Below are 24995 nucleotides of genomic sequence, written 5' to 3' on the forward strand. Positions count from 1 at the left end.
GCAGAGGAGATCTATCAGAATATGGAATTTCAGCCACAAAGTCAGCTTGAAAATGCTTGGGTTGTCTTCCCTTGTTGAAGGTTGAGGATTGATTTAATAGAGAGTTAGTATGGACACTACTGGCTGAATGGCCTCCTGCTCTATGGGTCTAACATTCCATGGGTGCCACGGCCTGATAGGAGGGCGATGTGCGAGTTCTGATCCCGCAATTGACGGCTGTGGGCCCAGCTCTGCCTTCTCCCAACCGAACTGGCCACCTCCAGGCTCACAGACCACTCATGGATGTACAGGCTGGATGTCCAGGTTTCTGGCCTGAGCAAAAAGCCCAAAGCTGCAGAGCCTCAGAGGCTCAACTGGGGGAGAGGTGCAGCTGAGTCAGACTAAAAAGGAGCCCTCAGAGATGTGCATTTTTAATTCAGAGATAATGAGACCCCTCCATGGCCCCTCTAGGGATATGGGTCAGCCTTCTCAACCCACAGGCTCCTCTGCGACCTGACCTGGGCTGGCACAGGGAGGCCGTCTCCAAGGCTAGAGAGCTGTCTGCTAGTGCCGGACTCTTCCTGGGCCTCAGGAAATCGACCCTAAACTAATCATTGATTATTTAAACTGGCTGCCATTTAGAGGAGAATGCTCCACATTCCAGTGCTGTCACTGGGAAAGTGAGGAATGGAAAGGAGAGGTGGGGGGAATGAAAGGGATAAGCACCTTGTCATGATGAGCCAGAAAGAGTGAAGGAAAAGTTCTGAGCTGATGTCAGTTATGGTGGCGATAGAGGCTTTAGAATTTAGATTTAGTGTATCTGGTTTAACAAATAGGAAAATACTCCTGATTACATCTTGCCTCTATTAGTTGAGGCATTGAATATAAGAGCAAGGTGGTTACGATGGAACTGTATATAACATTAATTAGTCCACAATGAAAAGTACTGTTCTGGTTACCGCACTTAGGAAGTGACTGCATTGGAGAGGGTGCAGAAGGGATTCATCAGGATATTGCCTGGCCTGGACTGATCCAGATATGAAGAGAGACAAGACAGACTGGGATTTATTTTCCTTAAAGCAGAGAAGGCTAAGGGGTTATCAGAATGATGTGTACAAAGTTGTGTGGGTCATAGACAGGGCTGACTGGAAGAAATATATGACCTTAATGGTGGGGTCAGTAACCAAGGGTCATAGGTTCAAGGTGAGGAGCAGGAGATTTAAAGGGGTTTTCAGGGGCAAGAAAAATTACTCAGAGTCATGGCTTTCTGGAACTCTCTGAGTAAAAGGGTGGTCGGTGTGGGAATCATAGAGTTATAGAGATGTACAGCACAGAAACAGACTCTACCATCCAACTCATCCATGCCAACCAGATATCCTAACTTAATCTAGTCCCATTTGCCAGCACTTGGCCCATATTCCTCTAAATTCTTCTTTTTCATATACCCATCTGGATGCCTTTTAAATGCTGTAATTGTACCAGCCTCTACCACTTCCTCTGGCAGCTTATTACATACATGCACCACCCTCTCAAGGTCCCTTTTAAACCTTTTCCCTCTCAACTTAAAGCTCTGCCCATTAGTTTTGAACTCCCACATCCCGGGGAAAAGACCTTGTCTATTTACCCTAATAATCCATTCATGATTTTACAAACCTCTATAAGGTCACCCCTCAGCCTCCAACAATCCGGAAAAAACAGCCCCAGTCTATTCAGCCTTTCCCTATAGCTCAAACCCTCCAACCCTGGCAACATCCTTGTAAATCTTTTCTGAACCCTTTCAAGTTTCACAACATCTTTCCGATAGGAAGGAGACCAGAATTGCATGCAATATTCCAACAGTGACCTAACCAATGTCCTGTACAGCCGCAACATGACCTCCCAACTCCTAATCTCAATGCTCTGACCAATAAAGGAAAGCATGCCAAATGCCTTCTTCACTATCCTATCTACCTGTGACTCCACTTTCAAGGAACTATGAATCTGCACTCCAAGGTCTTTTTGTTCAACAACACTCCCCAGGACTTGACCATTAAGTGTATAAGTCCTGCTAAGATTTGTTTTTCCAAAATGTAGCACCTCAGATTTATCTAAATTAAACTCCATCTGCCACTTCTCAGCCCATTGGCCCATCTGATCAAGATCCTGGTGTACTCTGAGGTAACCTTCTTCACTGTCCACTACATCTCCAATTTTGGTGTCATCTGAAAACTTACTAACTATACCTCCTATGTTAACATTCAAATCATTTATATAGATGACGAAAAGTAAGGATCCAGCACCGATCCTTGTGGCACTCCACTGGTCACAGGCCTCTCGTCTGAAAGGCAACCCTCCACCAGCCCCCTCTGTCTTCTACTTTTGAGCCAGTTCTGTATCCAAAATACATTTCTCCCTGTATTCTATGAGATCTAACCTTGCTAACTGGTCTCCCATGAGGAACCTTGTCGAACACCTTACTGAAGTCCATATAGATCACGTCCACCATTCTGCCCTCATCAATCCTCTTTGTTACTTCTTCAAAAAACTCAATCAAGTTTGTGAGACATGTTTTCCCATGCACAAAGCCATGCTGACTATTTCTAAAGTCTTCAAGACATTTCAAAACTATTTAGATGAACACCTTGAAATGCCATAGCATGAAAGGTTATGGATCAAGTGCTGGAAAGTAGGATTAATATAGATAGCAGCTAGATGATCAGTGCAAACGTGACAGACCAAAGGACCCTTTTCTGTGCTGCAAAAATGTCTCTGATGTTATGACTGTACATCAGTGCATATCCTTTAGTGTTATCTTGTTCCTTTTAATAATAGGTTTTGAGCGTCTTGTTGGACAAAGAATGCTGATAATTGCAAACACAACGTATTTATGAAATCAACAATAGTGACAATGCCAGTGATTGTGGCAAACAGAATTATTCAATAATCTTTGTTTTCACCTGGTTATTGCTGTAGAATATCTGTGTCATCCCATTGCCAGTGGAACAGAACTCTCTCTGCCAGGGCAATAAATGATATCGATTACTGAAAAGCTTTTGTGCAATGTCCAGTTTTGCATAACACTAATTCCCCCTTGGGGGTGGGCTGCCTAGGATCTGGGAAGATGGAGACTGTTACATCATCACATCTATTAATACTGTACACAGTGAACCTTTCACATTCCCTCTTTGGGAATCTCTCTCGAATCCTGTGTCATTTATACCAGCGCACCATAAAAACGTATAATCCGCCTGGAGCTTTGGGCTGCTATTCACTCCAACCAAAAGCTTTCAGTGCTCAGTTCTCTTTCTCCTATTCTATTATTATGTGTTTCAGTTGTAAAGGCATAATGAAAGGATCCTTTTCTGACAGCCTGGCACAGGCTCATCATATAGTTCAACAGCTCACAGAGAGATAAAACAGAAGCCCTTAAGGGTCTATTTTACTCTGAACAGGAATGCAATGTGAATGACATTGAGCTGTCATGCTCACAGACACTGAATAGGTGAACCTTTGTCCAAATCTTTCACATCAACAGAATCTCCTGAAAAACATTGTTTTACTCTCAGGGTAGAAAAGTTGTGAACGACACACAAAGCTTCACAAATAAAATGGCAATTTAAGCCACAAGTTCGTTTCAAGGTCTATTCTTTTAAAAAGGCAATTTTTCCTACTTCTGACTACAGACTTTCAAATACCTATTTATGAGAGTTTATTTTTAAAATGGAACAAAACAGGTGTTGTCCAAAAATAATAATCTTTTTCCCAATTTGCAACTAATAATGTTCCAATGAAAAAAAATTAACTTTACATATCAGAGACTAAGAAGTTTATTTTACCAAGTAACACCTTTCTGAAGTTGCACCAATTGAATTAATTTAAAATTTCACATTTTTCCTGGAATCAAGAATAATAGTGACTTTGAGGTTATAGAATTATCACAAAAGCCCACCCAGTTCAGTAATGCTCTTGAGGGAAGGAAATCTGCTATCCTTACTCAGTCTGGTCAGCATGTGACTCTACACCCACAGCAATGTGGTTGATTCTTAACCACCTTTTGAAATGGATGAGCCAGCCACAGTTGCATCAGAACTGTACATAAACATGAGAATCAAGCCAAACAGACCACCCAGGATCTACCCAATCACCAGACAGTGGCACACCCAGCCCTGTGAACTCAGCAAAATCCTCCTTACTGACATCTGGGGACTGCTATCAAGTTTCAGAGAGAGAGATCTCAAAATCTAGAATCGTATTATCCCTACATTGCAGAAAGAGGCCATGCAGCCAATCGCGTTCACACTGACCTTGTGAAGACAATCTCATCCAGACCCAGTCCCCTGATCTTATCCTTGTAACCCCACATTTACCATGGCTAACCCACCTAATCTGCATGTCCCTGGACTCTTGGTCCAGGACTACGTGTTGAGGGACGCGCTGAAGCTTGGGGCAGTTGCTGCCAAGGCGCGGTGGGGAAAGACCACTGTGTAAAGTCTGCCTGCCTAATGAAGAACAGGGGGCTCACGCAGTCATTTGGGCTCTGCTGACGCCTCAGCTAATTATATGGGCGTATGATCAAAAAATGTACAGACCTGTATAAAAATGATAAGTTTTGATCTCTGTATGTACATGTTTACATATGTATAGCATGACCAACTGTACAGACCATCAAATTATTTTATGAATAAATATATTTTTGAAATAAACAAAAGTTCTGAGGTGTGCCGGACTCTCAGCCGCACCGCACGCTGCCATCGAAGTGGCTGTGGGGGGGACGAGACTGTCACACACCTCCTTCTGGAATGTGCCTATGCAGAGGAAGTCTGGAGAGGAATGCAGTGGTGTTTGTCGAGGTTCGTCCCTCGACATCAACTGTGCCTGGATGATCAACAACTCGGTGAAGGACGCTCTCTGGGCGGTTTGAAACCTGTTGATCTTCCAGCTGAAGGAGTTGACCCTGACTGAGTGTTGCGGACTGGCACATTCCAAGGTCCAGGACTACGTGTTGATGGACGTGCTGAAGCTTGGGGCAGCTGCCGCCAAGGCGCGGTGGGGAAAGACCACTGTGTAACGTCTGTCTGCCTAAGAAGAACAGGGGGCCCATGCAGTCATTTGGGCTCCGCTGATGCCTCAGCTAAATATATGGATAGATGATTGATAAAACGTACAGATCTGTATATACAAATGATAAATTCTGATCTCTGTGTGCAAATGTTTACGTATGTATGGCATGACAAACTGTACAGACCATCAAGTTATTTTATGAATAAAGTATTATTTTGAAATAAAAAAAAAAGTCCCTGGACTCTACAGGACAATGGCTAACCCATCTAGCCTACACATCCCTGGACACTATGGGCAATTCAGCACGACCAATTCACCTAACCTGTACATCTGTCAACTGTGGGAGAAAACTAAAGCATCCAGAGGAAACCCAGGCAGACACAAGAAGAATGTTAAACTCTTCACAGATAGTCAGCTGAGGCTAAAATTGAACTCTTGTCCCTAGCACTGTGAGGCAGCAGTGTTAACCACTGTGCCACCATTCCACCTTAGTCAAATGACAGTGACGTAAGTCAGACTCATGCCTTCCAAACTTACAACTCATGTCGCTGACTTTATTGCCATCTCCATTCCCAGATATGTTTTGCCCTGCTAATAGAGGTGGCGGTACAGTGATATACTGTAACAAGAGAGTAGTCCTGAGCACTGACCCTGGAGCCGATGGAAGATTTATACTTTACTGCTCCAGTACAGTTACAAGATTGATGTCTACTGGACAAAGTTGAAAATGGACAGGATGTGGAGGTGCCAGTGTTGGATTGAGGTGAACAAAGTCAGAAGTCACACATCACCACGTTATAGTCCAACAGGTCTATTTTAAATCACAAGTTTTCGCAATATTAGGTAAAGTGGAGGGAAGTGCACAGCTACAGAATTTGTAGGCAGAGAGATCACTGTAAGGTAATTCTGGATAATCAAAACTGTCAAAAACTGCCAAAAGATAGTACAAATGGTGTGAGTGGAGTGTTGGCAGTCTGAATAACTGGATCATCAAAAGTGTCAAACACTGTGAGTAAAGTGTCAACAGCTGAATAGTAAGTGAAAGGATGACCTATGATCTGATTAATTAAGGCAGAGATAATTACAAAACATCAAAAATAAGATAGTGCTAGAGACAAACCAAATAGCTGGAACAACATGACAGTTATAAGAGTCAACAGGATTTACACATATTTAGAAAGGCAAGGACTGATTAGGGATAGTCAACATGGCTTTGTGCGTGGGAAATTATGTCTCACAAACTTGAATGAGTTTTTGAAGAAGTAACAAAGAGGATTGATGAGGGCAGATCAGTGGACGTGTTTTTTATATGGACTTCAGTAAGGCGTTTGACAAGGTTCCCCATGGGAGATTGGTTAGCAAGGTTAGATCGCATGGAATACAAGAAGAAATAGCCATTTGGATACAGAACTGGCTCAAAGGTAGAAGACAGAGGGTGATGGTGGAGGGTTGTTTTTCAGACTGGAGGCCCTTGACCAGTGGAGTGCCACAAGGATCAGTGCTGGGTCCACTGCATTTTGTCATTTATATAAATTATTTGGATATGAACATAGGAGATATAGTTAGTAAGTTTGCAGACAACACCAAAATTGGAGGTGTAGTGAACAGGGAAGAAGGTTACCTCAGCTTACAACGGGATCTTGATTAAATGGGCCAATGGGTTAAGGAGTGGCATATGGAGTTTAATTTAGATACATGTGTGGTGTTGTATTTTGGGAAAGCATATCTTAGCAGGACTTATATACTTAATATTAAGGTCCTATGGATTATTGCTGAACAAAGAGACCTTGGAGTGCAGGTTCATAGCTCCTTGAAAGTAGAGTCACAGGTAAATAGGATAGTGAAGATGCCATTTGATATGCTTTCCTTTCTTGGTCAGAGTACTGAGTATAGGCATTGGGAGGTCATGTTACGATTGTATAGGACATTGGTTAGGCCACTTTTGGAATATTGTGTGCAATTCTATTCTTCCTCCTATCGGAACAATGTTGTGAAACTTGAAAGGGTTCAGAAAAGATTTCCAAGGCTGTTGCCAGGGTTGGAAGGTTGAGCCAAAGGGAGAGGTTGAATAGGTTGGGGCTGTTTTCCCTGAAGTGTTGGAGGCTGGGGATGATGACCTTATAGAAGTTTATAAATTCATAAGTGGCATGGATAGGATAAATAGACAAGGCCTTTTCCCTGGGGTGGGGGAGTCCAGAACAAGGGGGGCATTGGTTTCGGGTGAGAGGGGAAAGATATTAAAGAGACCTAGGGGGCAAGCTTTTCACACAGAGGGTATTGCATGTATGGATTGAGCTACCAGAGGAAGTGGTGGAGGCTGGTACAATTGTAACATTTAAAAGGCATCTGGATGGGTATATGAATATGAAGGGTTTGAGGGATGTGGACCGTGCTGGCAAGTGTGACTAGATTAGGTTGGGATATCTGGTTGGCACGGACAAGTTGGACGGAAGGGTCTGTTTCCATGCTGTACATCTCTATGACTCTATGTGACAGGGATCTAACTAAAGTAACAAGTAACTGCACAAACTAATAAAGATACAGAGATCACAACAAGTTATCAAAGTAATGGTGCCCAACCTGAAGGGTAAGGAAGATTTTACAAACACAGAACAGTATAGTGGGGTTACATGCAGCATGACATGAACTCAAGTTGTTTGAGGCCATCTTCATGGGTACGGAACTTGGCTATCAGTTTCTGCTCAGCGATTTTGCATTGGTGTGTATCTCGAGGATGCTCAAAAATGGACAAAGTAGGTCCTGTCCACAAAAGACAGAAGAAATCCCATGAGGTTCCAATAATGAGAAAGGTGACAGAGGGTCTTGTAAACAGTGCCTTCAAGCAACATTTATTCACTTGCTAAGTTTGGGTTCTGTTAGAATTACCCAACGCTAGATCTCACAACAATTTTGGCACAGAAAGGACAAAACAGGAGAAACGATGCAAGTGCTACTGCCCTTGTCAACAAGGCAGCATTTGACAGAATTGGTACCAAGTAATTCTAGTAGATTGAAATCAGGGGTAAACAGTAGGATCACTGCACTGGCTGCAGCCATGCCTAGCACAAAGGAAGACTGTTAGATGGTCATGTTTGATGGAAGCTAGTCATCTCAATCCCAGGATACCACTGACCAAAATGAAGCCTGCTCTGCCCATGTGTCTGAGGCCCAACCACCTTCAGCTAATTTAGCAATGACCTTCCCAACAACATATAGTCAGAAGTAGGGATGTTCATCGATGGTATTTCAATTCTTAGTGTCTCCAATAATGAAGCCACCATTGACTATGTACAAGCAAGGCCTGGATAAAATTATCACTTGGACAGATACGCATCACAAATGCATCTTGTCATTTAAGTGCCAGGTATTGAATATCTCCATTTGACATTAATAAATTACTATTGCCAATCCTCTTCTTTCCACACTCTGGAGATCACCATTGACCAGAAACCTAATTTTAACTACATTAATACTGTGGCTGCAATAGCAGGATAGAGGTTAGATATCTTGTAGTGAGTAATTTACCTGACTCCTTGTCTGCCATCTAGACACAAGTCAGGACTGAGATGGAACACTCCCTGTGTGCCTGGATAAGTGCAGTTCCAACATTCAAGAAACTCAAGATTGCCTAGGACAAAGAGCTACTTAATTGTGACTCCCTTACCATCTTAAACATTCACTCCTTCCATCACCAGTACACATTGGCAGTCATGTGTAACATCTACAATTCACAATGCAGCAATTTCCCGAGCATCTTTTAACAGCATCTTCCAAATCTGACATCTCAACCATATGGAAGGATAAGAGTTGCAGTTACTTGGAAATATCACCACATGCAAGTTGTCCTCCAAACCACAGACCATTCTGACATTAAAATGTGTGGTAATTCTTCATCATAGTTGCATCAAACCCCCTCCCGAACAGCAGTGTGGGTGCGCTCAAACTACATGGAGTGCACTGGAGGATGAAAGCAGCTCACCACTACTTCCACAAGAACAATGAGATCAAGAAAGTAAGTGCTGACCCAGCCAGATACAGACATAAACCATGAATGAATTCTTAAAAAAATCAAGAAACCTTTTGCTATTTTAACACAAAAGCCTCTCAACAGTACATTTTTGTCCATTCATGCAAATGTTACTGCAAACAGCACCAATGCTGCACTGAGCAAACAGATCTGTGTTTTTTTAAAGATAGCACGCTTCCCTGCCCTTCTTGCTATTACATGATACAGTCGAATGACTGCTGAAAGCCCTGCTCTTACTGAATCTTAGTCATCGAGTCATAGAGACATACAGCGCAGTAACATACCCTTCCATCTAACTCATCCATGCTGACCACTTATCCTACCTAATCTAGTCCCATTGTCCAGCATTTGGCCCAGATGCCTCTAAAACCTTCCTATTCATACACCCCTTCCAGATGCCTTTTACATGTTGTAATTGTACCAGCCTCCACCACTTCCTCCAGCAGTTCATTCCATACATGCATGACCCTCTGTGTGAAAAGGTTGCCCCTCAGGTCCCTTTTAAAACTTTCCCCTCTCATCTTAAATCGATGCCATTTAGTTCTGGACACCCCCACTCTGGGAAAGGACCTTGTCTATTTACCCTATCCAAGCCCCTCATGCTGTCATAAACCTCTATAAGGTCACTCCTCAGCCTCTGATGCTCCAGAGAAAATACTAATCAACATGCTTGGAAATATTTTCAGAACCCTTTCAAGTTTCACAACATCTTTTTGATAGGAGGAAGAATAGAATTGCACACAATATTCTAAAAGTGCCTAACCAATGTCCTATACAACTGCAACATGACCTCCCAACTCCTGTACACAATGCTCTGACCAATAAAGGAAAGCATACCAAACACCTTCTTCACTATCCTATCTACCTGTAACATCACTTTCAAGGATCTATGAACCTGCACTCCAAGGTCTCTTTATTCAGCAACACTCCCCAGGGCCCTAACTATTAAGTATATTACTCCTGCCCTGGTTTGCCTTTCCAAAATGCAGCATGTCACATTTATCTAAATTAAACTCCGTCTGCAACTCCTTGGCTCATTGATCCTTATGATCAAGATCCTGTTGTGCTCTGATACATCTAATAGCTACATTATTCTACACTCAATAATTCTGCATGCACATGGGAAATCCATCATTGAAACAACTGTACTGCACTTTTTGTCTTAACACCAATCATTTTATTTATTGTGTCTCAATGTGTCCAAACATTGATTAGGTACACAGTTAACTTGGAATTGTTATCAGCTGCATGTAGACCTGGAATCCAAATATTTGTTTGACAGGTGGTGAACTATTGGCCCACCATGGAATTTTACACAGTGGTAATTTAAGGAATGAATAAACAATCAGTGGCATTGAATTGTTATGAAATATGTAATATTCTAATGGCTTGATACCTGTACTAGTACATCTCCTGCGGTTTGGCTTGTGGTGAGTCAGAGAACATACTCACTCCTAACAATAGGAATATTTATGCTTCCAGAATTACTTCTCGAGGCTCAGTGACAGTAAAATGCAACCACACATGTCACCTGGTTTTAAGCAAGATTTCAAAATTACCAATAAAATAAACAAGAAGAGCACTGCCCAGACTGTAAATGCTCAATATTTTATCCAAACATAGGTATTGAACTTCTTGCTGATATATTTCCCATTGTCCTAGCATGTCCTAGCATGTCGAGTGTATTTTCAGATTTTGCGACTAAGGGGAGTTGAGAACCTAATGGTACCATTGTTTGACTATTAATCCAGAAAATCAAGTAATGTTCTGGGGTCCTCGTTCAAATCTCATCATGGCAGACGGTGGAATTTTGAATCAATAAAAATCTGGAATAACGAGTCTAATGATACTCATTGCCAATTGTTAGGAAAACCCATCTGGTTTAGTAATGCGCTTTAGGAAACATAGCTTCTTATGTGTGGCTCCAGACCCACTGCAAAGTGATCAACTCTTCTGGGCAGTTAGGAATGGACAATAAATTCTGGCCTAGCCAACATCACCCACTTCCTGTGAATGAATAACAGCAAGATTATCTATTAGAGTAATTTCTCAATGTACTGTTGGCTTTGACAACAGAAATTGAATGCATCATTCAAGTCTGTGTTAGTCAGCCAGGCAGGAGGCCTGTGTCAACCTTCTGTGCCACCCTGCACTTGTACCATCTCGAATGTCCATGTGGCGTGAATATCAGAATTGGTGCTTTCTGAGTCAAGTACAGGCTCATTCAGTTCCTCTTTCACCACTGGCTGAGGGGCATTGTCATTTTCAGCAGCTGAAATATAAGAAACAAACCAGAGTCAGCCTCTGGATTGAATGGAAGAAGAGAGTGAAGGGGGTATTGAAAGGACCTACGGCTTTTTGTTCAGACTGTAAGACATGAGGAAGAAATCAGAAATGAGAAAGAGGATTGTGTATAAAGAAACCCTGCGTGATGTTTCCTTCAGTATCAGCTGTGACCACAACTTCCAATCTGGCCCTCACCATGATGGTCAGGGTGCTCTCTTCAAGAGGAACAGGCTGTCCAGACAAACTGTTCCTCTACTGTGACAGCCTGTCGTATAATGTCATTTGGCCCTTCAAGCCTGTTCCGCCATTCAATACGAGCATGACTGATCATCCACTGAGTTTTGTGAGGTGCTTGAAGAATATATATGGTGGATTAGCTGCCATTGCATCTATGTGAGATGTGAGTTGCGAGTTAAGTGCCTGAGCATGAGAAGTTGATTAAGTGAAATCTATTGCAGTAATTGCAGGCCAGTGCAGGTTAGTGAGGAAGGAGAGTGCTGTCGTATGAAGTGAGATTGTGAGTGGTGCCAATGTGAACAGAAAGTATGACCTACACCTCCACATCTCCGGCTTGATCACGAAGTATTTTCTAGCATTGCAGCTATGGTTCCAGGGCTATTGTCCTGGAATGAACACCCTCAGACATCTCCTTTCACCTCCTTCTGAAGAGTTGCCGGGGTGGGTATCTTTCTTCCTGGAGTAAATAAAAGGCTCGGTTCTTCTTCATTTCCCATGCTGAGGCCTCCACAGCAACACTGGCAAATTCTGGCTCAAACTCAACCTCAGCCATTTTTCCCGTAACAGTTTATAAGCTGTTGGCTGCCATCAAGTACCATCGTGGATACTACTGACACTCCTGACATGTAGGCAGCTAATGAATAGTACTACCTGCATAAACTAACTATTTGATCAGAAGGAAACTTTGGATATTTTATGCTGCCTGCAATGGTGCGATCTGATGTGGCGCAATCCAAATGTGACTGCAATCAGATTTCGGAGCCGATGAATCATATTCCACTTGTTCAAGTTGCTGGGAGGGCTACTGGTACTTTCAGAAATGAATTTCAAAACCATGACAGCTCATAAGCGAATGTTGAGCAGAGTGCATAGCAAGATCCCATTCTAAACAATATAAAAGGGCACAAGGTGCCAATGCAATGCATATAACAGAACTGGCCTCTCCAGGGAATGTGGCACATCACCTTAGATAGAGTTTGAAAGGAGACCAGAGGTACATGAACAGTATAATCAACCTGGTGAAAGATATATGCCTATTTTGCCATCCTCCCACGGGACAAAAGCTCAACACAATTGCTGGATTAAATTAAAGGCCAATTAGCTATAGAAGCCTCCATGAAGTACAGTAACATTGAAATATACCTCCTTAAAAACAAGCATTCAGGAGACATAAAAATAGAACCACTGATGAGTGAAAGAATACAAGATAATGACAGGATACAATAGCATTGTAAAATCTCTGAAGTGTTTTAAAAATTATTTAAATATACACATCACATAATTTAAACTATATTTACTTCACACTCTGATGAGAACAATTTATCATAAAGGAGTGTGAGCATCAACAGCAGTGACTACTCAATTTGTTTCTCCTCACACACTAGCAGTTCCTGACATGATTGCAATCCTTGCTTTAATCCTTATGGCTGTCTGAGTAAGTTCCAAAATAAAACTGGGTTTACCTGTAATGCTACAAAGACATTAGCCACAGCTTGGCCATATGTGTCATGGCAATGAATGGCAAGGGCACTTTTAGGGATTTCTTTCATCACTGCTTCCAGCATTTTCTTCACATTTCCCGGAGTTCCGACACCAGTTGTGTCACCCAGTGATATCTCATAGCAGCCCAGACTGTACATTCTTTTAGCCACCTAGGGGGGAAATAAAACTGCAATTAATATACTTCTCAGCTCAACGCATTGAAAAGAAATTTCTGAGTTCAAGGAAATTGTTCGTAATCCCACTCTGTTTTAAAAAAGGAAAAACCTAAAAAAAAATGACAGCTTAATAAATAATTGAAATTTCCTTGAAAAGTGTGTTGATAGATTTCTTTTCCCACACAATCTAGCTTGGTAACAAATATTCAGGACATGTTGAGAAAATGGGGATCACTCACAACTGAAGAGACATATGAATTAAATTACTATTTATTTCTTGAGACAAGGTTCCACAGTTGCAAATATTGATAAGACACATATATGCATTTCGATCTATAACTTCTCCAAAATGGAAAGGAGGGTCTTTCAGAATATAGAGGAGATGTAAGAGGGTGTCACTGGGTTCAAACATGGGAACACAGTCCCTTCACTATATTCATTAGTTGGAAATCTGCTGATGGCATGATAACAAATTACAAAAGTGGAAAACAAGATTGCGTGTGTATAGCAATATCACAACTTCCATAGTCACAAGGCAACAAAGCACTTTTGAAGTGCTCACTGGTGAACTACGGGGATGCACCACAAGGTTTCACATTCAGCAAGTGAGATTATCCATTTTCAGTAATGTAGGCTGTAGGATAAATACTGTCTCTGAGACCTTGAGAATTCTCCTGTACTTTCTGCACTTTGACGTGAGGTTTCCCATTGGTTTCCAAGTCACAACTAAACACTGATATGGAAATGTGGTACTGTCTAACATTCTTCACACATTGTCTGAGACGACAGATAGCATCTCAGTTTAAGGTTACCAATAACAGGCAAACCTTCAAGAGGCTTGAGTGCTATCACTCAAGCGAGATTCAAAGAGACTCGTGATTGAAAATACAATTAAACATTACCAGTGGGTCCACTCTAAATCCATTTGAATGGATTTCACCAACACTACAAAGCAATACAAAGCACAAAACATACTGACTAGCTCGGTAATAGTAGTAAAATCCAACAAGAAACAAAGGTGGAAATGTTGGATCTTCCCATGAGAAAGCACTGATGGGGAGCTGCTTTCTGCTACTGAATGTAGGCTCAAATGTGGCATCACTGGAATCGAATCTTTGTTCCACAATCTGCCTGCTCAGCCTATTTCTTGTACTCAGTCCCAGCGACCACACTGATGATCTACCTAAAATGGCACCTATTAGGGCTAATACTGTAAATGTATGATGCAGATGACCCTTTGATCTGTAAAAGTGCCCACTGTGTGAAAAAATGTAGGTGCTACACAATGCGATATTTACAGTTTAAAGTGTCAACTTCACAACCGACTTCTCCCAGCATGGACCAACACTTGTAAGACCCAAAGTCAAGAAACTTTAGGCCTCATTTTTTATCAATTTAGGTTAATGGATGGAAAATCAAACTCATCCCAGCACCAGGGCCAACAATGAGTGCCATGAATAGCTGAATATGTCATGTGATCTGAAAATGATGGTGGGCACTTATGGAAAACAAGAACTGTACTGACTGAACAGGAGAAATAACTGATTGAGGTTATACTGAATGACTATATTTCTCTATTCTCTGTAGACATTCTCCAGGTGCTATATTGTGTCCTCAAGCTAATAATGGTACGGAAGATGTATCCAATTTACAAATGTCCTCCCCCAAATGAGTGCACTGAGTTTTAAAAGCTGCTGCTGGATTATATCTCAAGTATAGATGAGCTACCACACAGAGGGTCAGAGTCCTTGGATGAAGGTGTCTGCTGCATGTTCAAATAGCAATAAGAAAATAATCAGAGATAAATACTCAGAATGGCTCTATTGTTGTTCTCTTTACTATCATCAGAAAGGGGGTGGCATTGCAGTTGGCATAACTGTCATGCTGAATGAGTAGAATATGTATAAAAACACAAGGTTTGAGACAAAAACAGACACTCCTGAGAAACTCAACAGCTCAATGGCATCTGTGAGGAGAAAAACAGAGTTAATGTTTTGAGTCCAGTGACTGTTCATCAGAACCAAAGACAGGGGGGAATGGCTGATGCTGATGCTGGGAGACAGGGTTTTGGAGTGGATGGAAAATAATGAGTTGAATTGATGGTAACAATGCCCTTAGTGACAGAGAAGAGAAAGAAGAGATGAACAAAGGGAACACTGATAATAAGCAGGAGGGAGGTAAATGCTAAATGGGCACAATGGGAATTGTGATTTTTGAAAATGGGTTGGATATGTTTGGGGAAGAACAGTGTTTGAGGGTGTGGGGTAGGTAACAAATATGAGGGAAGCTGTTCATGCTATGAAACTGTTAAACTCAACATTGAGTCCTGAGGGATGTCATTTACTTAGGTGGAAGACAGAGTATTGCTTCTGCTGAGCTTTAATGGAGCACTGCGGCTGGTCTGAGACAGAGATAGTGACCAGTGGTGTGTTAAAATAACAGGGTAACTGGAAGCTCGAGCTCAGGTTTATGCCAGGTAAGTAGGGTGCTAAATGAGGAGAGAATAGGGCCCCAGGTCCCAATTAAAAATGATGCAGTGTTTAGGGTGTGCTGGGGTAGGTGGGATCGATTCTGGCAACGAAATGGGGCCAGGGTTTCAGGTTGAATCTGGCAGAGCACGGGTCTAACTGAGGGTCCCATGGGAGGTGGGAAACATACTGGGTCACAGTAAAAGGTCTGGGAGAGTTGTGTGAAGTAAATTTGGGATCAGTTTTATTGTTACTCAGGAGTTTGATTACCTATGTAATAGTCTATCTTTAAGCAAGTAACTATTCCAGTTAACTTCAGTGGAACCATCCAAAGTTTCTGATTTTCATGAAGACTTTGTCAAGTTCTAGGTATTGAGGAATTGCCCAGTGGGGAAACTCAATTTCCCAAGCAATTCCTTTGGCGTGTGCTACAATGGGGATTCTGCAGGGTCCCAGACACAACTCCCACCTACACTGGAGGAACAACAGCTTGGCCAGTGAAAGTCCTGAAATAGTGTTACACCCAAAACATTTACTTCTCCACCTCCTGATGCTGCCTGCCTTGCTGTATTCTTCCAACCTCCTGCTTGTCTACCTTGAATTCCAGCATCTGCAGTTTTTTTGTCTATAACCATGAAAAATCCAGGCCATTGCTGCTCCCACTACAAATGCCAGCTCGATTTCTGTTATTAATTTTGTTTCCACAATGGTGAGCCAACACCAAGACTAGGACAGTGTAGGTACAACACACTTACATTCTTGGGTAGTGTTCCTGTGTTATTTATAAAATGTGTCTTAATTTACGTCAATAGTACTTTGTCAAATTAGCAGTTATCAGCAGTACATCTGTTTTGCATTCATGGTGTATCTGTGTAATAGTTAAAACATAGGTTGGTAAAAATATGTTGCCTCATGACACTGTTAAACATACATTTTCCATCCTGGTTACTTTGTTACACTTTTGTGAGGTGAATTCAATTTAGAGAACATAATTAGTCACTTTAAATTACAAATCATTAAATTTGGGAGACTTATTTTCCATAACAAGGAGCAAGGAGCCAGCGGTTCTGGACAGTACAAGTAAGTTGTCACAGTTTGCAAATGGATTCCCATCAACGATGAAGTTGAGGTTCTGGTAGTGAGGTAAGGGATTGTGGGATAAGTATCAAAAAGTGTGGTGCTGGCAAAGCAAAGCTGGTCAGGCAGCATCCGAGGAGCAGAAGAATTGATATTCGAGCATAAGCTCTTCATCAGGAATGTGGGTAAGTAACTATCCCTCACAGAATGATTGGATACTGGGAAATTGAGGCAGGATTTAAAAGAGGGATCAGGATTGAGAGACAGAAGGAGCAAGGGCTTCAGACATAGATTAGGAGAGTAGTGATTGGGGGCTGGGCCTCAGACATGGATTGAATGGGGCTGGAAATGAAGGCTGGGCCTCAGACATGGAGTGAGTGGGTTTGGAGTGAAGGCTGGGCCACAGACATGGAGTGAGTGAATCAAGGAATGGAGGCTGGGCCTCAGATATGGATTGAAGGAGTCTGAAGATGGAGGCTGGGACTCAGAATTGCAAACAGGAGTTGGAGTCAGAATGTGGGAAAAGGATTGTACATCATGTGGCTTCGGTGTTGGGTCTGGTCAAAACATGGTGGTGATAATAAATAACATCTTTTCACTTAGGCATTCCAGGGACAGGCTGATGTGGAGCAAACCAAAATTGGAATAAGGAGTCATAGTAGACATTAGCCACCTTCGTGCTTTGGCAATGGCGTACTGCTTATTTCAAGTAGAGGTGAAGGCTGGATCTTTTTTGTCGTGACCAATGTGGTAGATGACATGCACTTCCCATGTGTGCATGCTTGCTGCCAGTCATGTACAAGTTTTAGAAGGTCTTGGAAAATGAGTGCCATGTGGTCTGATATAATGCTGTTAGTCTCTACTGATGTGGAAATAGCTCATATCCCAGGTACAAGACCCTTGTATGGTTACTAAAATTCATGGGGGTTGAGCTGAGTGAGTACATATAAACTTCAAAAGGGACCACCAAAGGAAGAACGAAGTCTCTGGTGCTGGAAAACTTGTTGGATAAACAAAATAGCAGTAAATTACTGTACATATTGAGCTGTTGTATTTGGACAATTTCATTGGCATATTTCTAAAGATGATCCTTACTGTAGTTATCATGAGTAAATTAAATTTCTCTTGCATTCTTAAATTGGGTATTTCTAAATCTGATGGAATAGCTATGAGAAACCTTACAACAATGAGATACATTCTGACAAGCTTCTTTCCAAATCATTTATCTTTCAAATGTAACTGTTTGAGGCAGTTCCCCCACCATATTTAATACAACCCTGACTGTATAGCTTACCTCTACAACCTTAGCTGGTGCAATGCTTCCTTCATAAGGACATCCTATTGCGCAGGAAACATACCTGTTTTTTGGACAGTAAAAATAAAATGATGCTTTGTTTCCTTTACAGTTGCAATCTTAAGAGCATAAATAATTACTGAACAAATGTCGGTTCATTGTTTTAAAAAAAACCTGCAGAAATTTATAAAGTCCAGAGATGAGAAATTTAATAATTATTTCAGATACTTCATAAACAGGGAAGATATTTTTAGTCAGGATTTATGACTTCTGATTAAAATGCATTATATCATTTCAGGGTGTAGGAAACAGGAACATATATTTGTTCTGTGGTAGATTATTCAAAAGGAAGTGTGTCATATTCATGTTGCAATTTAAAGCTGCACAATCACTTTACTAATCACATCAAAAGCAAATTTTAACCAACAAAAAAGCCTGAATGATCTTTCATGGTTTTTCCAAATGTTTACAGAAATACTATGTTACTAATCTTATGCACGATTGTGAATGGATCTTAAATTAGATTGTGAAATGTAATGGAGCCTCCTGTCAGTCATTGCTCCACAATCCAAGTTTATACTTCTGACTTTTAATCATAATTTTTTCCTTATCAACAAGACTCCTCATATATACTGATGTTATTGACCATAAGCATAACTTATCTGATTTTGGTTGAGCCAGGATACAATAGTCTGTTTTGGAATTGACCATCTATAAGACCAATTCCTTGGGGGAGCTTCACACTTGGGCTGATAATTGGCAAGTATCTTCAAACAATTACAATAACAGAATTGCTATGGTGCAAAAGGAGACCATGTGGCCCATTGTGTCTGCACCAGCTCTCCAAATGAGCATCGTGACTTAGTGTCATCCTCCTCCTTTTTCCCCATAACCTTGTATATTATTTGCTTAAATAATCATCCAATATCTTCTTGAATGCCTCAACCCTATTTTCAGATGATGTGCTCTAAACATAAACCACTGACTGTGTGCAAAAACCTTTTCTCACCTCCCATTTGCTTCTTTTGGAAATCATTTTAAACCTGTGCCCTCTCGCTATGATCATTTTACAAGAAGGAACATTTTCTACCTATTCAGCTCCCTCATGGTTTTGAAAACTCTACTGGATCTCCTCTTAGCCTTCTCTGCTCCTCATAAGTGAAAATATTCTTGTAAATCTATTCTGCACTATCTCCAATATGGTACCCAGAACTTACACAGTTCTCCAGCTGAGGACCAGCGTCTTTTACAACTTCAGTTTCATCTCCTTGCATTTATTCTATATGCCCCTCTTAATTAAGTCTAGGATACTGAACATTTTATTAACTATCTTTCCTCTGGTCCTGCCATCTTTAATGATTTGCGCAGATATACATCCAGATCCCTCTGCTTGTGCACACCCTTTAGAATGAAACCCTTTATGTTTTGTTTTCTATATTCTTCCTACCAAAATGCATCCCGTCACATTCCTCTGCATTGATTTTCATCTGCCACCTATCAGCCCACTTCACCAACTTGCCTATGTCCTTCTGGAATTCTGTACTGTCCAACTCAGCTCACAAGGTTTCCAAGTTGTATATCATTCACAAACTTTGAAATTATCCCCTACAAACTAAGATCCTCATTAACTTGTATCAAGATTCACAAAAGTTCCAATTCTGACTCTTGGAGAACTCCACTACAAACCTTTGTCCAGCCAAAATAAATCCATTGATTATTATTCACTGTCTTTTTTATCTCTCAACCAATTTTCTATTCTATTGTAAGTGTCCTTTTTATTCCATATAACTTTTCTCACAAGTTTGTTGTGTCGCACTGTATCAAACGCCTTATGGATATCCATACATATTACGTCAACAGCATTAACCGTTTCTGTTAACTGTTCAAAAAATGTTACTTAAATATTGTTTCCCCTTTAGAAACCCATCCTGGCTCTTTCCATCCAACCCACCTCATTTCCATATGCCTTATTCTATCCAAAATACTTGTTTCCAGAAGCTACCAAATTAACAAAGTTAAACTGACTGGTCTGCAATTGCTGGGCTTATCCTTACTAACGTTTTTGAACAAGATATACTGTTTGCAATTTTCCAGTAATCTGGCACCTCCCCAAATTCTTGGCAATGACAATTGCCAATGAGGGAATCTAGCTATCTCAACTAGGTATTCAATGTAATTCCTCACGAACAACATCCTGTGGGTTACCATAATGCAGAAATTAAGCTGGACCAGTACCTAAATACTAGGGATAAAAGTGCAGGTCAGAATCTGGGCTTTCCATGCTGAATCACTCACCTCCTGACCCAAAGCCTGTCCACAAGGTACAAGTCAGGAATTTGATGGAATACAGGGGTCCATATTTATGAACGTAGAACTTACGAGCACTCACATTTATGAACACGTAATTTTAAAGAGCCGACATATGAACATTTCCTGTGGTAGCGAACAGCTCCCCATTGTCCAAACTGCCTTTTGAATGGACTCCAGAATGGAACCTATTCCTTGCCTGTAGTCCACAGTTGCATGGTCAGTGCAGTTTCAACCACTCTCAAAATTCATTTCATCTACCACATATGCACCACAACTGCTGAGCATACCACCAACAAGATATACATGAATGCTCTTGGCAAGGTTGATTTAATAGTAATCCCAAAGGAACTTCTACCACTGATGAAGTCAGAGGCAGCAGGCCTACTGAAACCTCATCTTCACCACAGTTCCCCTCTAAGACACGCACCATCTTGACTTGGAATTATGTCGCCATTTCTTCAATGCTGCTGATTCAAGATCCTGGAATTCCCTTCCTAACAATGTATCAGCATTAGTTACAGCAGTTCAAGATTGAAACACATCTTCTCAAGGGCAATTAGGGATTGGCAATGTATGCCGACCTTACTCATGATGCTCACATCCCAGGCATCAATTACATACTTATCTCATAATGATATCATCAAATTCTTCCTGCTCTTCTGATGACCATTACAAAATAATTACAAGCAGCTAAAGCAGCAAATTGGTGCACTTGCAAAGAAGCGAAAGTGAGGACTGCAGATGCTGGAAATCAGAGTTTAGATTAGAGTGGTGCTGGAGAAGCACAGCAGGTCAGGCAGCATCCGAGGAGCAGGAAAATTCCTGATAAAGGGCTTTTGTCTGAAATGTCGATTTCCCTGCACTTGCAAAGAGCACAAGCTGCCAGGTCAGCAATGCTTTCAGAAACAGGTCCTATGACCCAGTTTGTCAGTATAATATATTGGTTGTGAAACAGACAAGTCAGAGAGAACTTGCCATGGGGGTAAACAGCCTTTTCTCTCTTTCTCTGAAGCCACTCACATTAATATTTGAGACAAAAACCCTCAATATTCGAAGTGGAGATTTCTTAAAGGATAAGTCTGAATCGACCCCACTGTCTCCAGAAAAAGAGAATTCCATTAGCCCTAAAGGACCCAGGGAGAAGCCACAACATCAACAGTTTGCATGGCAAGTGATTCGAGCTGCATTCCAGCATTTGCAACAATTTGTGAATAATGTGTTTTCTCAAAATGTAACTGTTATTTGGCCAAAATACTTTTTTAAGACAATGCTGTGCAGATAATAAACTAGTTCTTATTTGGTGGCTTAAAAACTTGTCTGACTTGTTTTTGATATTGAGCTGTACACAGTCTGATGTTTGGCAAATATTTTAAATTTAAATTCAGAATCTGTCGTGGCCAGTGGGAATGTGTGACAAGGAAAGACTGCATTGCTAATAAGTGGCCTTTACATTGTAAAACACTAATTAGACTGTGTACAGAGCAGAAAGTGAGGTCTGCAGATGCTGGAGATCAGAGCTGAAAATGTGTTGCTGGAAAAGCGCAGCAGGTCAGGCAGCATCCAGGGAACAGGAGAATCGACGTTTCGGGCATAAACCTGAAGAAGGGCTTATGTCCGAAACTTCGATTCTCCTGTTCCCTGGATGCTGCCTGACCTGCTGCGCTTTTCCAGCAACACATTTTCAGCTGTGTACAGAGCATTCCATATAGTTCTGGCATCCACTTTCCAAGAAATGTAACAGCAGTAGAGGGAATGCATTATATTATTAAGACTGGAATCTTATGGAAGTGAAGGAAGATTGGATAGGCTGGGACTGTTGTCTTTGGAACAGGAGAAGCAGATTGAGTTGATGTGTATAAAATTAGTTCGAGACAGGGGATCTAGATGGAGTGGATAGGAAGGACTTATTCTCCAAGAGCAGGTAAGAAGCTCGAAATACTGTGATGAGTACGGAATTCTGGATACCCCAAAGCCTGTCCACCATCTACAAGGCACAAGTCAGGAGTGTGATGGAATACTCTCCACTTGCCTGAATGGGTGCAACTTGAATAATGCTCAAGAAATTTGACACCATCCAGGATAAAGTAGCAAGCTTGGTTGGCATTGCATCCACAAACATCCACTTGCTCCACAACTGATGCATTGCAGAAGTTCACCAAAGATCCTCAGGCAACACCTTCCAAACCCACAACCACTTCCATCTAGAAGGACAAGGGCAATAGATACATGGGAACACCACCACCTTCAAGTTCCCCTCCAAGCCACTCACCATCCTGACTTGGAAATATATCGCCGTTCTTTCACTATCGCTGGCCAGAATCCTGGAATTCCGTCCCCAACGGCATTGTGGGTCAACCCACAGCAGGTAGACTGTAGCAGTTCATGAAGGCAGCTCACCACCACCTTCTCAATGGCAAGAAGGGACGGGCAATAAATGCTGGCCAACCAGTGACACCCACATCCCACAAATGAACAAACAACAATCCCTTAGATCAATAACTGGAAACATAGAATTAAAATAGTTTGTAGATGGATTAGAGAGGAGCTGAAGATAAATATTTTCACCCAGAAGCCAGTAAGGTTCCAGAATTCACTGCCTGAACTGGAGTTACAAATACTTCAGTCCTTGCCTCAAACTGCTCCCTCACCCCTGACTCCATGACTTTACCTGGCAAATTTGAGCTGACTATTCACAACCTCAGTGTTATTCCGGATCGCAAGATGGCCTTTCAACCACTTTGACCACGATAATTTCATCATATCTTGATCACGCCTCAGCTCCTCTGCTGCTGAAACCCTTGTTACCGTCAGATCTGACCATATGAAGACACTCCCGGTCAGTCCCCAACAATCTGTGCTCCCAAATTTGGGGTCATTCAAATTTAGCTGTCAGCACCCCAACAAAATCTTATTCACTAACCAGCTTTTGCTTGCTGGCCTCAATTTTGAAATTCTCACATTTGTTTTCAAATCCTTTTACGGTCTCAACCCTATCGAAGTCTATAATCTCGCCCAGTCCTACGACCATGTTCATCCAATTCTGGCCTCTTGGATCATCCCCAATTTTAATCGCTTCAGCACAGGTGCCAAAACTCAACTTCAAAAGCCCCAAATCGAGAAATTTCCTCCTTGTATTTCCCCATATGATTTTCTTCAATTAAGAGGCTCATTAAAACAGACCTATTTGTGGCAATCATTTGGTCACCTCCCTAATTTCTTGTTTTGTGTCTCATTTGTTTTTATTGTATCTGGGAAGCACTTGGGTAGACATTTTGTAAGTTTAAAGGTGTTATATAAACAGATGTTGTTGTTGTGATAATAGAAGCGGAAACAATGATCTCCTTCGAAGTGTACACGGATGTGTACTTGAAGACCTATGACCTACCAGGCTAGGGGGGCTGGACAGTGAAAATTAAATAGATAGCTCTAACTTAGCCAGTATAGACCAACTGGGCCAAATGGCTTCTTCTAAATTTCTATGATGCTGCGCAATAAGTCACAGTTGTGTAAACACCATCTTTTCAGTTAGCAGGATAAATCATAATATACAGCTCAAATATTGATATTTTATAGGCATATCTACAGATGTTAAAGTTCACAATATCTTTAATCATGTCCAAAAGCCCATCGATAACAACAATATTTCAGCAATGTGTGTGTTGAAGATGTCACAGTAACCATTGAGGGCCATTTTGAAAGATAACTACATATAAAGTATTTCAAAAAGTTTCTTGCAATTACAGTTTATATAATTCAGATTATTTCAAAACTACAAGCAAATTGGCCCATTCATTTTAAAATGACAAATGTAATTATTAAACATGCTGTGCAGTTTTGAAAAGTCACCCCCACCAGAATTGTTTACCGAATGTGTTCTGGTGTTCCGCTCTATTGTTTATTTAAGATGCTTGATTAACGCAAGACTTTGTTTAAATACCGTTCTTCAGATTACAAATTATCTCAAGAAGGACTGATAACGTCTCTGCAGACAGATGAAACGTATATAAACATTCATTATATATTCACAAACTGCAGATTTTAACAATTGTCTATCCGTAGATAAAACTCCGCCAGATGTGGCAAAGCTGGATAACTGAGAATGCAGTTTATGACTGGGAAAACTCAACAGTTACTTGCCTTCGTATTTAAGACAAACAGGCACAAATGTTATCCGTCTTCATTTCGCTCTGTCATAACTTTTAGTCAGGATCATTGGGGTTCAGCAATTGTACAATCTTCAAATATCCTTTGGTCATTTTCATAGCTGGGATTTCAAATTTCTTTACTTCTCTTGTTCCAATGGTCTCGACTCTTGGTGGGTTTTGGAATCCGCGGATGGAACCACTCCTAACCTGTTCATCCATAGTTATGGCCAAATGCAAAGCTGGATGGTTTTGGAGTATTCAAGACAAATGGCTCAACACCAGGTTATAGTCCAACAGGTTTAATTGGAAGCATTACGTCTCGGAGTGCTATAAACCTGTTGGACTATAACCTGATGTTGTGCGATTTTTAACTTTGTACACCCCAGTCCAACACCGGTATCTCCAAATCGTGACAAATCAGTTGGTCAAAACTCATGAAAACATCAGTGAGTCAGCAGATGAATTAAAGCATCT

General features: G+C 41.3%; 1 protein-coding gene across 3 annotated transcripts in view; it reads right to left on the reverse strand.

Moving 5' to 3' along the window:
- hmgcll1 (3-hydroxymethyl-3-methylglutaryl-CoA lyase like 1) overlaps positions 1-24995 on the reverse strand; it is a 103734-nt gene that overhangs the window by 40706 nt on the left and 38033 nt on the right. For all 3 annotated transcript variants that reach the window (XM_043679339.2, XM_087978461.1, XM_043679331.2), the window contains exons 6-7: positions 18067-18130; positions 13033-13221 (exon numbers count right to left, since the gene is read on the reverse strand). In XM_043679339.2, the coding sequence (XP_043535274.1) occupies positions 13033-13221; positions 18067-18130 (253 nt within the window). The remainder of the gene's footprint in view (positions 1-13032; positions 13222-18066; positions 18131-24995) is intronic.

This window comes from Chiloscyllium plagiosum, unplaced genomic scaffold, assembly GCF_037043375.1.
Source record: "Chiloscyllium plagiosum isolate Xiang-an unplaced genomic scaffold, Cpla_swu_hap1 HiC_scaffold_3, whole genome shotgun sequence".
Taxonomy (NCBI): Eukaryota; Metazoa; Chordata; class Chondrichthyes; order Orectolobiformes; family Hemiscylliidae; genus Chiloscyllium; species Chiloscyllium plagiosum.